The following is a 14,891-nucleotide window of genomic DNA, read 5'->3' as shown; positions in this document are numbered from 1 at the left end:
TGAAGAAAGGGGAGGTGGTGGAGTTAACCCTATCATGTAGCGCTGAGGCCTGGGAGGAAAGGGCTGGGCTGTCCCTTAGCCCCCCACCCTGTTCATCTGTTGCTCCCACCCCCAGGCCCAGGTCGAGCGCGGCCGGTGCTGCTCCTGCACGTGGCGGACTCCGAGGCGCAGCGGCGCCTGGTGGGAGCGCTGGCTGAACTGCTGCGGGCCGCGCTGGGCGGCGGGCGCGACGTGATCGTGGACCTGTGGGAGGGCACGCGGGTGGCGCGCGTGGGCCCGCTGCCGTGGCTCTGGGCGGCACGGGCGCGCGTGGCGCGGGAGCGGGGCACCGTGCTGCTGCTGTGGAGCTGCGCCAGCCCGAGCCCCGCCGGCGGCCCGGATGCCCGCGCCGCACCCCTGCACACCCTGCTCCGCGCCGCCCCGCGCCCGCTGCCGCTGCTCGCTTACTTCAGTCGCCTCTGCGCCAAAGGCGACATTCCTCCGCCCCTGCGCGCCCTGCCCCGCTACCGCCTGCTTCAAGACCTGCCGCGCCTGCTGCGGGCGCTGGACGCGCGGACTCCTACTCAAGCCACCAGCTGGGGCCGCCTCGCGGCCCGGCCGTGCCTGCGGGGTCGCGTGGAGCTGTGCCGCCAGCTGGAACGCGAGGCCGCCAAACTTGCCGATCAAGGCTGAGCAGAGCTCACCGCAGTCCAGATGTCTGTGGCCGCAGGCCTAGGGGCACTGGCTGGAAGCCCCGAATGAGGCTTCTACCCTGGAATCGTTGGATGCCTCCTAGGGGCCACTGGCCCCAAAGCCTTACGCTACCTCCCAGCCCGGAAGCGGGGCATCACACTCACTGTCCCAGCCCGTTCCCCACGTTCCCCCAGGGTCCAGTCTCTTCCTCATGCTTATGCTTGAGGGTTCTCTCCCTCAGAGCCCCCAGGGAGAGTCACTCTTTCCTGAGAACTCCTCTGACCTCAGTACTGTTGTGAGTGGGGGATCGTCCCACTTCCTCTCTCCGAAATTCCAGAGAATAGTCGTCTGCACGTGCTCCAGTCCAGGCCAGAGAGGTTGGGACAGGGGTTGGGGAGGCAGGAGACATGGCAGCTCTGAGTGGGAGGTGGCTGCAGAGGGGGTGGGGGGACAGAAACCCCTTTGGGAGCCAGGGATCCCCCTTTTCCAGACCGGGGCCCTGCCCAGAGTGGGAGGAAGGGAGGGAGGGAGGGCTCTGGACCCAGGGAAGGAGGCTTTGGCCCTGGGTGATGGGGGCAAAGGTGGGACAGTGGAGACTGAGATAGAGAAAGTTGAATAAAGGTGAACATGATGGATAAACTAAGAAACACAAGGTGCTTTTCCAGTGTGCCCGGGGTGCTGAGTTGGGGGAAGGGTCAGCAAGACCCTGCCTGGCGGTTGTTATGCATCATTTTCTGGGCCCAAATCCACATCCATGTCTGTCATATTCTCACAAGCAGTGTCTCCCTGGAAATTTCCTTGATCCTCACTGTGATTCTTCAGAGAGAAGAGAAGAAAACACAGGTTCAGAAAGGTGGTGTGGGGCCACAGTCACGCAGCCAGCCCATGGCAACAGCACAAATAGGACCCTGTCTTCCTGGCTCTGGGTCCTGGGTCCCATCCACCCCTACCCCTCGCTTGAGCATAGGCCGGGAAGAGGCGAAAAGCTCATGTTACGGTGCCCCTTGTCCCTGTCTTTAGAGATCGTGTCCCACAGTGAGGCCCAAGGGGAATGTCTGAAGGAACCTGGGGTGGCCAGTAAGAGGGGCCCCGTGGACACCAAGATCCCAGAGTCACGTGGGAAGTGCAAATGCCCCAGGATTGCCTAAGGCCTTGGTTGTCTCAATGGAGGCTTCCTCCTTAGGGACTCCCAGAGTGAGTAAGAGCTCCCTCACTCAGCCATTAGGCCACCACCCTCTCCAGGGGCCCCTCCCAGCCAGGTATCAGCATAGAAGGAGGAGAAGGGGAAGAGGAGGAGAGGAAAAGAGGGAGGGAGTGAGGCCACCACTCAGGTCCAGGCTGCTGGCTCCCAGGCCTGGTGTTGGTGGGAGGGGCCGGGCGGGGCGGGAACAGCCGGCTGCCTGCCAGGAGCCAAAACGAAAGCACTCTGGCAGGGACTGGATGGGAGTCACGACTCCTGGGAGAGGGCGTGCACAAGCGGCCCAGCGCCGGGACCCCGAGACTGGGGAGGGCTTCCGGCCCCTCCTGCCCGCAGGCACGCAGCTGAGTGGGAGAAGAGGTGTGGTGTCAGCCCCCCTTCGGGGGCCGGGCAGGACAGGGCCTCAGGCCTGGGTGCTGCCTGGCACCTGGAAGATGCCTGTGCCCTGGTTCTTTCTGTCCTTGGCACTGGGCCGAAACCCTGTGGTCCTCTCTCTAGAGAGGGTTGCGGGGCCTCAGGACACTGCCCGCTGCTCTCCGGTGAGTCTGGGACTGTAGGAGTGTTGAGGAAGGCTCAGGGCTCGGTCTGCGGCCATTGAGGCCCTAGCCTGGCTCCTGCCGCTGCCATCACCGTCAGAACTGCCCTGGCTGGTCTGTCGGGTGCTGATGGGGTAAGAGAAGAATGGGGAGGGGGCAAGAGCTGGGCCTGAGCTCTTCTGGGAGGGACTTGGAAAAGGGAGCCCTAGAAAGAGGTAGGCGGGTGGGGGGGCCTCAGGAAAAGGTGGTTACATTTGGACGCATAAACTCTAACTTGTCTTTACCTCCTTCCCAGGGCCTTTCCTGCCACCTCTGGGGTAAGTAGCCCTATTTTTAGAGAGGAAAGATCTTCCCAGGTGGGCAGAAGGGAGGGGAGCTGTTCAGTCCCATGCCCTCACCACCTACCCTCAGCCCAGGAAGAGCCCAAAGCTCCTTGGCCCTCTGGGGTTGTCAGGTGCAACCAGATTCTGGGTCTGAGAAGCTTCAGCTCCCACCCCACCCTTCACACACAGATGGTGATGTGCTCTGCCTGCCTGGGAGCCTCGTGTCTGCCCCAGGCCCCGTGCTGGTGCCCACAGGCCTGCAGACAGAGCTGGTGCTAAGGTGCTACAAGGATACCGACTGTGACCTCTGTGTGCGTGTGGATGTCCACTTGGCTGTGCATGGTGAGCCTGTCATCCCATGACTGGGCATTGGTGCATGTGAGTGTGTCTGGAGTGGGCACGAAGACCAGGGAGGGTGTCTGTCAGGAAGCACGGGGCATCCTCAGTATTCTCCTGGAGGACACTGGCCAACGGAACCCCCAGGTCACACTGGTCTCCCCGCCCACACCCCCGGCCCCAAGCCTGGCCTCTGCTTCCTAGCACTGAGCTTCCTGGAAGGAACCCAAAACCAGAGCTGGGGCTAGATCTGAGCCTTGCTCTCGGGTCATTCCAGGGTACTGGGAAGAGCCTGAAGATGAAGAGACGTTTGGAATTGCAGAGGACCCAGCGATTGAGGAGCCTAGGAACGGTGAGGAGAAGCCGGCTGGCCCAACTGCCCCTCGCCAGAGCCTTGCCCAGGGCCCCTGAGCCTGACCGACCCCTTGCCCTGTTGCTCACAGCCTCTCTCCAGGCCCACGTCGTGCTCTCCTTCCAGGCCTACCCTACTGCCCGCTGCGTCCTACTGGAGGTGCGAGTGCCTGCTGCCCTCGTGCAGCCTGGTCAGTCTGTGGTATGCAAAATAATAATGAATTTATGAAGGGTTTTCACGTGCATTATCTCTTTAGGTCCTGATTCTAGCAGGGCTGTGAGCAAGTTCTTTCAGTCCTTTATGCCTCAGTTTTCCTGTCCGTAAAGTGGGAAAAAGAACAGTCCTACCTCGGGAGTTCCCTGGTGGTCCAGTGGTTGGAATTCTGCGCTTTCACTGCCGAGGGCCCGGGTTCGATCCTTGGTTGGGGAGCTAAGATCCCACAGGCCACCCAGTGTGGCCAAAAAAAAAAGAATAGTCCTACCTCACATAGCTGTTGTGAGAGTAAAATGAGTTGATATGTATAAAACACCTGGTATAATACCCAACACGGAAGAGTCTCAGAAAGTTTAATTTTTCCTTTCTTTTGTAATCCTCAAAACTACCCCCATGAACTAGACATTATTATTGCCCTCATGCTCCAGATAGAGAAGCTGAGGCTTGCAGACGGGAGGTCTGTGGGCTGAATCCACTTTTCCGGATTCCCTGCCATACTGTCCGTGGCTGCCCCACATGTACCATGTCTGTCCCCCCGCGGAGCTTCTCCCAGCCTCAGGGGGCTGCTCATGGTTGGGATATGTATCTCCACTTGGGCCAAGTCACTCAAACTTTGACTTCCCTCCTGTCCCCAGCCCCCAGTCTATATCGTCTTACCTGGAAAATAATGGGAGATCACCTGCTGGTCCCCCTCACAGGGCAATCATGAGGCCCACTGAGGCACTGGGAGTGAGAACGACTTCTGTGGGGGGGGCCTCCCACATTTGTGCTGGGGTCTGGGGTCTCTGATCACCTTAGCTTTGGCACGTGACCTGGAACAGCAGGGATGAGGCAAGGACTAATAGAGTGGGGGCACTAATCCTGGCCCTGCTGCCACCCCTCCTGAGGCTGTGTGCTTTAGAACTGGAGGCCTTTGAGGACATGTTCGCAGCAGAATTGGGGGCCATACAGTATGAATAGTCATTGGTTGGGAATAGGGCAGAGGGTGAGTGGAGCAGACCATGGAGAGGAGCCTCAATTCTGAGCCCTATACCACCAGCCTTCCGCCACCCTCTCCTCACAGGGCTCTGTAGTATTTGAATGCTTCGAGGCTGCCCTGGGGGCTGAGGTGCGAATCTGGTCCTACACTCAGCCCCGGTACCAGAAGGAACTCAATCTCACACAGCAGCTGCCTGGTAAGTGGCCCCACAGCCTGAGGGGCCCCGAGTGCTGGCCCCTTAGTCTCTCTCCCCACCGGCCACTGCCCTTCTGCTTTAACCCCCTTCCTCGTCCCGGCCGCTCTCAGGCACTCTCACTCCCAGCTGCCCATAGTCAGTCCCTCATGCCTCCTCTCCCCAGGTGACGTTGCTTCCCAGTGTCTGGGGAAGGTGCTTTGGGCACTGGAATATATATGGGTGGTATTGAGGGGACAGGGAGCCCTTCCCAGGGCTCCCCATGGGTCGGATTGCCCCCATTCTTTCTTTGTCCCCAACCCCACTAGAGGCTTTTCTGTGATCTCTCCCCAGACTGCAGGGGTCTTGAAGTCCGGGACAGCATTCAGAGCTGCTGGGGTAGGAGCTAGGGCCAGCAGGGCTGGGAGGAGGGTGAGGGTGGGTCTGGAGTGTGAGGGACCCTTGGAGTGAACTTCAGGTCTGGCTGCCACATCCCAGAGGCTCACAGAGCTCATTCATTCATTCATTTATCACAAAAGAACTGCGGTGGCTCTTACTCAGTGCCAGGCATTTAGAATGTAAAGGTGAATCTCTCACTGCTTAGAACAAATATTTATTAGTACCAGGAACATCTAGTGGCCCAAAACATTGTCAAGATTACGGTGCACCCCGCCCCCATATATTAGAATAAAAATAATATTAAATCATAAAATAAGGGCTAAGAAACTCAAGGTTCTGATGATTTTTCTCATGTACTATTTGGACTTTGTTTTGTTCATATTTTTGTTTTGTATTTTCTTTTTTATCATGGTATAACATACATACAGAAAAGTGTGTAAGGTGCACCAATTTTAATGTCCAGTTCAATTAATTTTTACATATGTATACACTTGCATAACTACCAGCCACATCGAGATAGAAACACTGTGATGCTTTTGAACTCAAAAGATTTCAACTTCATTTTCTATTTGGGTTCTTAAATTTAAGCTTGATGCCTCTTTGGTAATTCATTAAAGACTACTCAGCACCAGAGGTTTGAGGATACAGATACACATCATGGATTTCATGTCTTTATTCATTTGGTAGACACTGATTCACTTATTCAGCAGATATTTATTGAGTCATTACCCTGCTCAAGGAATAGCCCTAGGCACTGGAGACAAACCAATTAAAAAAAAAAAAAAAACAACTGACAAAAATCCCTGCCTTCACAGAGCTGATGTTCTACTGGGAGTCGGGGTCAGGGTGGGGGTGATGGAGGACACGATAAACACATGGAGATGTGAAATATGCAATAAGTTAGATGGTTATTAGTGCTATGGAGAAATTTCAGGGAAGGGGCATAGAGAGGTTGGGAGTTGGAGTGGTCAGTGAGCAAAAGACCTGAAGGAGGTGAGGGAGGAGCCATGGGGTATCTGAGGGAAGAGGGTTCCATGTGAAGGGAATAGCCAGTGCAAAGGGCCTGAGGCAGGAGTGTGTCTAGTGTTTTTAAGTATTAGTAAGGAGGACAGTGTGTCTGCAGCAGGTTAATTAAGGACAAGAGTGCTAGGAAATGAGGTTAGAGTGTTCACAGCAGCCATACTGGGGAGGGACTTGCAAGCCACTGTAATGACTCTGGCTTTTACTCTGGGGTGATGTGGGGGCCATCAGAAGGTTCTGAGCAGAGGAGAATGATTTATTTTACAGTGGTTACAGGTACTTCTGGCTGCAGAGGGAGAAGCAAGAAGAAGAGCCCTCTCCAGACCCCATACTGGGGCCTACATGGGTTCAGTCCTGGGCTGTGGCTGAAGTCTGGTCTGACATGGAGACACAGGCTCTGCCCTCCAGGGGCCTCCTAGTCTAAGGGCTTTGAAGGAAACTCCAAAGGGGCAGTGGGTGGATGTGACCCAGGCTTGGGTGTACAGAAGAGGTGAAGGAAGTCTCTCTCTTTGCCTCCTCCGCAGCCCTGCCCGTGCTCAACGTGTCTGCAGATGGCAATGACGTGCACCTGGTGGTGGACATCCCTGAGGATCAGCGCTTTGGCCTCTCCCTGTACTGGAACCAGGTCCCGGGCCCTGCAAAACCCTGGTGGCACAGAAACCTGGTGAGGCCTCTCCCTCCCCAGGTCCATTCCCACTGCAGGCCGATGCTTGTGCTGAAGTTGCAAGTGCATTATCATAGGGCACCTTTGAAAAGGACACAGCCACCCACGCCCAAAGCAAGGAACGTTGCTGGGGGAATGGCTGCCTGCCTGGTGTCCTTAACTTCGGCTTCCAGCCTTCCTCTTCCTCATCTTCTTCAACTTCTCTCCTTCTGCTTCTCCCACAGACTGGGCCGCAGACCATTACCTTAAACCACACAGACCTGGTTCCCTGCCTCTGTATTCAGGTAGGAGCAGAGTCCAGCTGGGTGCCCGGGGACAGGGATTAGGGAACTGGTGAGACGGTTGGCCCTCACCTTCCTGGTCTCACCACCCTCCACACTCCTCTCTGAGATGGAAACTGTGGCTCCCTAGGGGGACTGGCCCTCCCTTGCACTTTGCTGTCCTATGTTTTCTGCTTGTACATGCCCTGAATGCTCTTCGTGATCCTCTATCCCCAGCACTTCTACTTGTGCTTCAAGGCCCCCTTCAGATGTCATCTCCCCCTTGAAGGCTTCCACTACTCCTCCAATTCCTTCTTTGTGCTCCCCTGGAGAGTAGAGCGTGCGCTGTGAACTCAGACTTATTTGAATCCTGACTTGCCATTTGCTAGCTGTGTGACCTTGGACAAGTCACTTCACCTCTCTGAGCCTGTTTCCTATCAGTAAAATGGGAATAAACAGTACCAGCCTCACAGGGCTGTTATAAGGAAGTGTGCCACTTCCAGCTTATATATGTTATAATAATATATTCTCCCTCTGATTATACATTTAATTGGTCATCAGGTCCCATCTGTTTTACCTCTGACATTAATGTCTCTCATTCCCACTACCTGAAATGCCCTCACTTCTTTTCTATACACCCCAATCCTTCTTTTCCATACACCTCAATCCTTCCAGTCACCTCTTTCCCAAAGCTTTTGCCCAACCTCCTGGCCTCTTCTGTCTCCAAATCTTCTTGCATTTCTGTCTTTTCTTTTCTATTTATCATTTATCACTTGTTTTCTTATTTGGGCACCTGTCTCTTCTTGCATACCACAAATCCTCAATAAATGAGTGATTGATTTATTAATTTGTATACATGTCTTATCCTTACTACAACTGTGAATTTGTAATTTCCTTGAAGGCAAGGAAATGATATCTATTCTAATTTAGTAATTTCTCCAGAGCCTTGCACAATAACTGGTATGTAGTAGGTGCTAATTAAGTTTGTTAAGTGAATGAATGAGTGAATGAGTGAACCTCTACTGCCTAGCACAGTGATAGGACATATAACAGACACTCATGAAATGTTTGCTGTGATATAAATGTCCTCACTGCCAAGCCCAATGCCTGCTACGTAGTAGGTGCTCTTATACATTTGTTGTATAAATTAATTTATTATCCCTAGTGCTTTAGGGCTAAGCCAAGAATGGGTGCACTTAAAAAGTCTATTGGGTACTTCCCTGGTGGCACAGGGGTTAAGAATCCGCCTGCCAATGCAGGGGACACAGGTTCGATCTCTGGTCCGGGAAGATCCCACATGCCATGGAGCAACTAAGCCCGTGTGCCACAACTACTGAGCCTGCGCTCTAGAGCCCGCGAGCCACAGCTACTGAAGCCTGTGCGCCTAGAGCCCATGCTCGGCAACAAGAGAAGCCACCGCAATGAGAAGCCCGTGCACCACAATGAAAAGTTGCCCCTGTCCGCCTCAACTAGAGAAAGCCCGCACGCAACAATGAAGACCCAACGCAACCAAAAAAAAAAAAAAAAAATGTCTATTGGAAGAAAAAATGAATAAATGGACGTGTCCTTAACGCTGTGCTGAGAACCTGTGCTAAGTAGGTTCTCACAGAGTGATTGTGGATTTAATTGTTAAAAGTCCCTATGCCTACCACAGTGCTAAGACACATAGTAAATACTCATTAAAAATGTGTCGAGTGAAGATGTTGCCAGATGTTGGCATAGGGCTTGCTGGAAGAATAAAGGTGTGCAATTCTAGGCCCTTGTAAAGGGCAAAAAGACTTGGGCATATGTTGGTGAAATACATCCTCCTTCCATATCCAGTATCCCAGAGGGATTAGTTCCAGGATCTCTGTGGATACCAAAATCTGCAGATGCTCAAGTCCTTTATATAATATAAAATGGCGTAGTATTTACACATAACCTACTCACATACTCCTGTATACTTGAAATCATTTCTAGATTGCTTATAATAACTAATACAATGTAAACGCTATGTAAACAGTTTCCTGCAGGCAAATCCAAGTTTTGCTTTTTGCAACTTTCTGGAATTTTTTTCCCCGGAGTATTTTTGATCCGAGGATGCAGAACAGCGAATACGGAGGGCCAAGGAGCACTGACTGTATGAGCTGAGTGAATGCATCCCCAGGGCTTAGCAGAGTGCTGGCTGGGTTGAACTGACCTGTGGAGCCCCGTTTCCTTTCTAGGTGTGGCGTCTAGAGCCCGACTCTGTCAGGACCAGCATCTGCCCCTTTAGGGAGGGTGAGTGGACCGGCTCTGCCAGGGCGGGAGCGGTGCGGGCGGGACCTGGTGGCACGCAGTAACCAGACCCTCTCCCTGCAGACCCCCGTGCACACCGGAACCTTTGGCGTGCCGCCCGGCTGCAGCTGCTGCCCCCGCGGGCCTGGCGGCTTGACGCGCCGTGCTCACTACCCGCTGAGGCCACACTGTGTTGGCAGGCACCGGATGGGGGCCCCTGCCAGCCGCTGGTCCCACCGCTGCCCCGAGAGAATGTCACTGTGAATGTAAGCGAGGCGGCAGGAGGTTCCCGGGGTTGGGGAAGGAAGGGGAACCTAGGGGCCCAAATTTAATGACCCCACCCATTACCCTCTTTCCACAGAAGGCTCTTGAGTTCCCATTGCTGAAAGGCCACCCCAACATCTGTGTCCAGGCAAGAAAGGGGCGCCAGAGAGCCAGGCTTGGGGTCAGGACCTCCCGGACTCCCAGTCACTGTCTTCTGAATCCACTTTATCCTTGGGTCCCTGGAGCAAAGTGGTTACCAGCTTCCTCTTTAGGGGTTCCACTACTTATTTACCAGTGCATGGCGCGGGACCCTGGGCACTTCACCTCTCTGAACATCAGTCTCCTCATCTGTTTAATGGGGATGATAATAGTAACTATTGAATACTTCATAGAGTGGTTATGAAGATTAAACAATGCTTCATCTTAGCAACGGGCACAAACTAAATTCTCAATAAATGTTAACTGCTTTGATTATTGCTATAATTATCCTATTTCTCTACCTGTAGAAATGGGTTGCTTTACAACTTCGAAGGGTAGTTATAAAAATATTAATTCCAGATTTATTGAGCCATTATGTTTCAGGCACTGTTTTAGGCTCTTGGAACAGATATGTCAGTGAATAAAACCAATAAATGTTCCCACCCTTAAAGAGTTCATGTTGTAATGGAAAAAGGCAGACAATAGGCATAATAAGTAAATTATACAGTATGTTAAAATTGTATATAAATACTATAGGAAAAGGTGGGGAAGGATAAAGGAGAGTTGGAGTTGCAATTTCAAGAGGGGCAGTCAGATGAAGCCTCTTTGAGAAGGTGGTTAGGTGAGAAGGGAGTGTATAAAGTGTTCTGTCAGAACTGAAAAGAGTTAATTTATGGCCGTAAGACCCTTTAGCACAGATGACCTCACAAGGCTGAGGCTGAGAAAGATGGAGTGATTCCTAATTACTCAGCCTTGAACCCAGTTCTGCCTAAGGTCAAGTCCAGAGTCCAGACCCCACCCCCCAACCTGACAGGCCTCCCCTTGTCTGTCCCATCTCTTCTGGTTTTTCTGGCTTCAGCTTTTGCTTTTCCTCGTGCCCCTAACCCTGGCCCCTTCTGAGCAGGTGAGCACCTGGGAGAAGCAGGAGCTACAAGAGTGCTTGTGGGCTGGTGAGTGGGACCTGGGGGAGGCTGGGGCAGGGCCACTGCAATAGGGGTGGACCCTGGAGGTGCCAGCTCCTGGGGGTGAAAGTCAGGCATGGGGCAGGGGAGTGGCAGCCCTCAACCAGGTTGGGTCTCACTCAGAGTGGGCTTTCACCCTTTCCAGACTCCCTGGGGCCCCTCAAGGATGACATGCTGCTCGTGGAGACACGAGGCCCCCAGGACAACAGATCACTCTGCGCCTTGGAACCCAGTGGCTGCACTCCACTGCTTAGCAGGGCGTCCACGGTGAGGGATGGGGGACCCTCCTTCATGTCCCTTTCCAGCTCCACTTCAAACCTGGCCTCAAATTTTCACTATTCAATTTCCCCTCCTCTGTGCCAGGCCCTGTGCTGGTCTCTGGGAATGTAGGGGTAACTCAGACCTGGGCCTTGTTCTCAGTGGCCTCTGAAAAGTCTCCCAGACCCTCCCCCCTACTATTCTGCCCAGCTGTAGCCTGGTGGCCTCCTAGGTGTGGTACCTCTAGGTGACAGCACCCATCCCTTGGCTTGGCAGAGGGCAGCTCGTCTTGGAGGGCCGTTACTACAAGATGTGCAGTCAGGCCAGTGTCTTCAGGTGAGTAGGTGGCAGGAGGGCCCTCCCCAATGCCCAAAGGCAACAGGCCTCAAACCCTGTCTTCAACCTCTTCTACCTCTTCCTGTGCCTAGCAGGAAAACTGTCACTCTTCAGGGGCAGGGGCCTCCTCATTGCCCCTCTAGCATCCACCCACCATCTGTGTGTGCTTATTTTGTGTCCAGCCCCAGGGAAGCTAAGAGTTGAAGAAGCATAGTTCCTGTCCCCAAGTTGCTCATGGCTGAAGAAACCAGCAAAGAGATAACCATTGGGTTAAGACAGCTAATAACCAATGTGCTAAGTTTTGGGTTCCAGGGAGAGCTTCAAGGAAGGGTCTTTTCATGTGGGCCCAATCTGGCACCAGTAGCAAGGTACAGTCCAGGAAATAGGCACAGCATAAGCAAAGGCAGAGCAGCTTGCCGCTGCTGTGTGTGCGTGTGAAACATGCAAAGCTGAGGCTGGAAATTTGGGACCACACTTGATGGGTGTTGAATACCAAGCTGGGGGCTCTGGATTTGGTTTTGTTTGTGTCTTACAGCTGTGGGACGATGACCTGGGAGCACTGTGGGCCTGCCCCATGGAAAAGTGTGAGTATTACAAGAACTGCCCTTCTTCTCTGTACCAGGAGCTGGAATCTTGACAGGGACCATTCCTGGGGGGAGCATACACAATGGCCTTAGCCTTTCAATCAGAGGGTCATTGCTTCATTAATTCAAACACCACAAGGGGCGCTTGCAGGGATCCCAGCATCACCAAAGAGACACGTTCCCTGTCTCCATGCCAGCCATAGAAGCTAGAAAGACATTAGCTAAACAATCATTTAGGAAGTGTGGGCTATTGAAGCATTCACTATAAAAGTGTCCAAAGCCCTGAATGCATATAATGGGGACCTGACCTAGTTCAGGGGAAAGGTTGGAGGTGAACTCTGAAGGCTGAGCTAGATGAAGGGGGAAGAGATGCATTTTTGTGAAGACTCTGGGGTGCTTTTTTGAGGAACTCCAAGGTAGCCAATGTGGCTGGAGGGTCTTGAGAGATAGGCCTCTGTCATGAGATTAGGATGCAAGGGCCATGTAGGGCCTTGGGAGCCGATGTAAGCAATTTGGATTTTATGTTAAGAGTAGCAGGAGCTTCCCAAAAGGCTATAATCAAATTTGTATTTTTTAAAATAAATTTATCTATTATTTATTTATTTATTTTTGGCTGCATTGGGTCTTTGTTGCTGCTGCGTGTGGGCTTTCTCAGCTGTGGCAAGCGGGGGCTACTCTTCATTGAGGTGTGCGGGCTTCTCATTGTGATGGCTTCTCTTGTTGCAGAGCACAGGCTCGAGGAGCGAGGGCTTCAGTAGTTGTGGCATGCAGGCTCAGTAGTTATGGCTTGTGGACTCTAGAGCACAGGCTCAGTACTTGTGGCGCACGGGCTTAGTTGCCCCGCGGCATGTGGGATCTTCCCGGACCAGGGCTCGAACCCGTAAAAAGATCTCTGGGGGGACTTCCCTGGTGGCACAGTGGTTAAGAATCCGCCAGCCAATGCAGGGGACACGGGTTCGAGCCCTGGTCCGGGAAGATCCCACATGCCGCGGGGCAACTAAGCCCGTGCGCCACAAGTACTGACCCTGCACAACAACTGAAGCGCACACACGTAGAGCCCATGCTCCGCAACGAGAAGCCTGCACACCGCAATGAAGAGTAGTCCCCTGCACGCCGCAACTAGAGAAAGCCTGCATGCAGCAACAAAGGCCCAACGCAGCCAAAAATAAATAAATACATTTATTGAAAAAAAAAAAAAGATCTCTGGGGCTGCCATGTTGTAATGAATTAGAGGCATAAAAGAGTCAGAAATACCAGTTAGAAGGCTCTTGCAGTCATCCAAGAGAGTGAGGTCAAGGGTCCAGCAACCCTAGGCTTAGGGGGCAATAATCTTTTTTTAAAAAACATTTATTTATTTATGTGTTTGGCTGCGCTGGATCTTAGTTGTGGCACGTGAGATATTCACTGTGGCATGCGGGATCTTTAGTTGCAGAATGTGAACTCTTAGTTGGGCATGTGGGATCTAGTTTCCTGATCAGGGATCCAAGCCAGGCCCCCTGCATTGGGATCACGGTGCCTTAGCCACTGGACCACCAGGGAAGTCCCTTAGGAGTCAGTAATCTTAGCTGACATTTGAGCACTTAATATGCCCAGCACCCTGTTCAGTGCTTTATGTGTATTAATACATATAGTCCTCACAGCAATCCTGTGAAGTAGATATTATTGTTATCCCAATTTTGCAGAGGTGAACTGAGGCAGAAGGGGAAGTCACTTATCCAAGGTCACCCAAGTAAATGGATCTATGTTCATACACTGACCCTGTGAGCTGTGGACGTCGGGCAAATCTCTTCATTTCTCTGAGCCTCGTTTTTCTCCTTCGTGAAGTGGGGGTCTCTAACAAGCCTGTCTTCTCCCCTGGGTCTCCTAGACATCCACCGGCGCTGGGCCCTGGTCTGGATGGCCTGCTTACTCTTGGCCGCTGTGCTTTTCCTTCTCCTCCTCCTCAAAAAGAACCACGTGAAAGGTGAGCGCTTCCCGGCTCCCCATTCCCCAGGGGCAGGACTCCAGTGGACCTGGGAGATGGCCAGGAGAAGGCGGCGGCTGGGCTCACCGGCTGCCTCCGCTCCTCTCCCCTCACAGGGTGGCTGAGGCTCTTGAAGGAGGACGTCCGCGCGGGGGGTGAGTGTGAGCCAGCGCCGGGCGGGGGGCGGCCCCCAGAGGGCCGGGCCTCGGGCCAGCTCACGTCTCCGCTCCTGCTGTGTTCTTTTCCACAGCGGCCGCCAGAAGCCGCGCGGCTCTGCTCCTCTACTCCGCCGACGACCCTGGCTTCGAGCGCCTGGTGGGCGCCCTGGCTTCGGCGCTGTTCCAGCTGCCGCTGCGCGTGGCCGTGGACCTGTGGAGCCGCCGTGAACTGAGTGCGCAGGGGCCCCTGGCCTGGTTCCACGCGCAGCGGCGCCAGACCCTGCAGGAGGGCGGCGTGGTGGTCCTGCTCTTCTCGCCCGGGGCCGTGGCGCTGTGCTGCGAATGGCTGCAGGACGCGACGTCGGCGCCCGGGGCTCACGGCCCGCATGACGCCTTCGCCGCCTCGCTCAGCTGCTTGCTGCCAGACTTCTTGCAGGGTCGGGCGCCCGGCCGCTACGTCGGGGCCTACTTCGACAGACTGCTGTCCCCGGACGCCGTGCCCGCCCTGTTCCGCAGCGTGCCGGTCTTCTCACTGCCCTCACAGATGCCCGAGTTCCTGGGGACCCTGCAGGGGCCCGCAGCCCCCCACCCCTGGCGGCTTGCGGAGAGAGCGGAGCAGGTATCCCGGGCCCTGCAGCCCGCCCTGGACAGCTGCTTCCGGGCCCCGGGGTCGGGACGCGGGATGGGGCCTGAGGCAGAGGACAGGACTTGAATAAAGGCAGACGCTATTTTTCTACCCGTGTCTCCCACGTGTGTCTCAGTGCCCCAGCCGCTGGGCCGAACTGTCC

General features: G+C 54.2%; 2 protein-coding genes across 15 annotated transcripts in view; both read left to right on the top strand.

Annotated features, from left to right (window-relative positions):
• The window catches only part of IL17RE (interleukin 17 receptor E), a 43,872-nt gene extending 42,057 nt beyond the window's left edge, over nt 1-1,815 (top strand). For all 4 annotated transcript variants that reach the window (XM_030840702.3, XM_070046589.1, XM_070046587.1 and 1 more), the window contains one exon: nt 116-1,815. In XM_030840702.3, coding sequence (XP_030696562.1) covers nt 116-672 — 557 coding nt within the window. In that variant the 3' untranslated portion in view covers nt 673-1,815. The remainder of the gene's footprint in view (nt 1-115) is intronic.
• Nucleotides 1,816-2,044: 229 nt separating this feature from the next.
• Nucleotides 2,045-14,839, top strand: IL17RC (interleukin 17 receptor C). Of its 11 annotated transcripts, none has more exons than XM_060308422.2 (19): nt 2,046-2,409; nt 2,702-2,723; nt 2,919-3,071; nt 3,343-3,417; nt 3,509-3,576; nt 4,694-4,805; nt 5,136-5,180; nt 6,725-6,864; nt 7,089-7,148; nt 9,329-9,383; nt 9,465-9,646; nt 9,742-9,792; nt 10,747-10,792; nt 10,950-11,071; nt 11,339-11,398; nt 11,934-11,982; nt 13,850-13,945; nt 14,062-14,100; nt 14,196-14,839. In XM_060308422.2, exons 1-19 carry the CDS (start codon nt 2,113-2,115, stop codon nt 14,813-14,815), a joined length of 2,292 nt encoding a protein of 763 aa, XP_060164405.1. In that variant the 5' UTR covers nt 2,046-2,112; the 3' UTR covers nt 14,816-14,839. The 11 variants fall into 11 exon arrangements, with proteins under 11 accessions (XP_060164410.1, XP_060164405.1, XP_060164412.1 ...); XM_030840685.3 differs by having other exon boundaries at nt 2,049-2,409; nt 3,509-3,618; XM_060308429.2 differs by lacking the exon at nt 2,919-3,071 and having other exon boundaries at nt 3,509-3,618.
• The last annotated feature ends 52 nt before the right edge of the window (nt 14,840-14,891 follow it).

This window comes from Globicephala melas, chromosome 11 (genome assembly GCF_963455315.2).
Source record: "Globicephala melas chromosome 11, mGloMel1.2, whole genome shotgun sequence".
NCBI classification, from domain to species: Eukaryota; Metazoa; Chordata; class Mammalia; order Artiodactyla; family Delphinidae; genus Globicephala; species Globicephala melas.
This window is presented reverse-complemented; position numbering and strand designations above follow the sequence as displayed.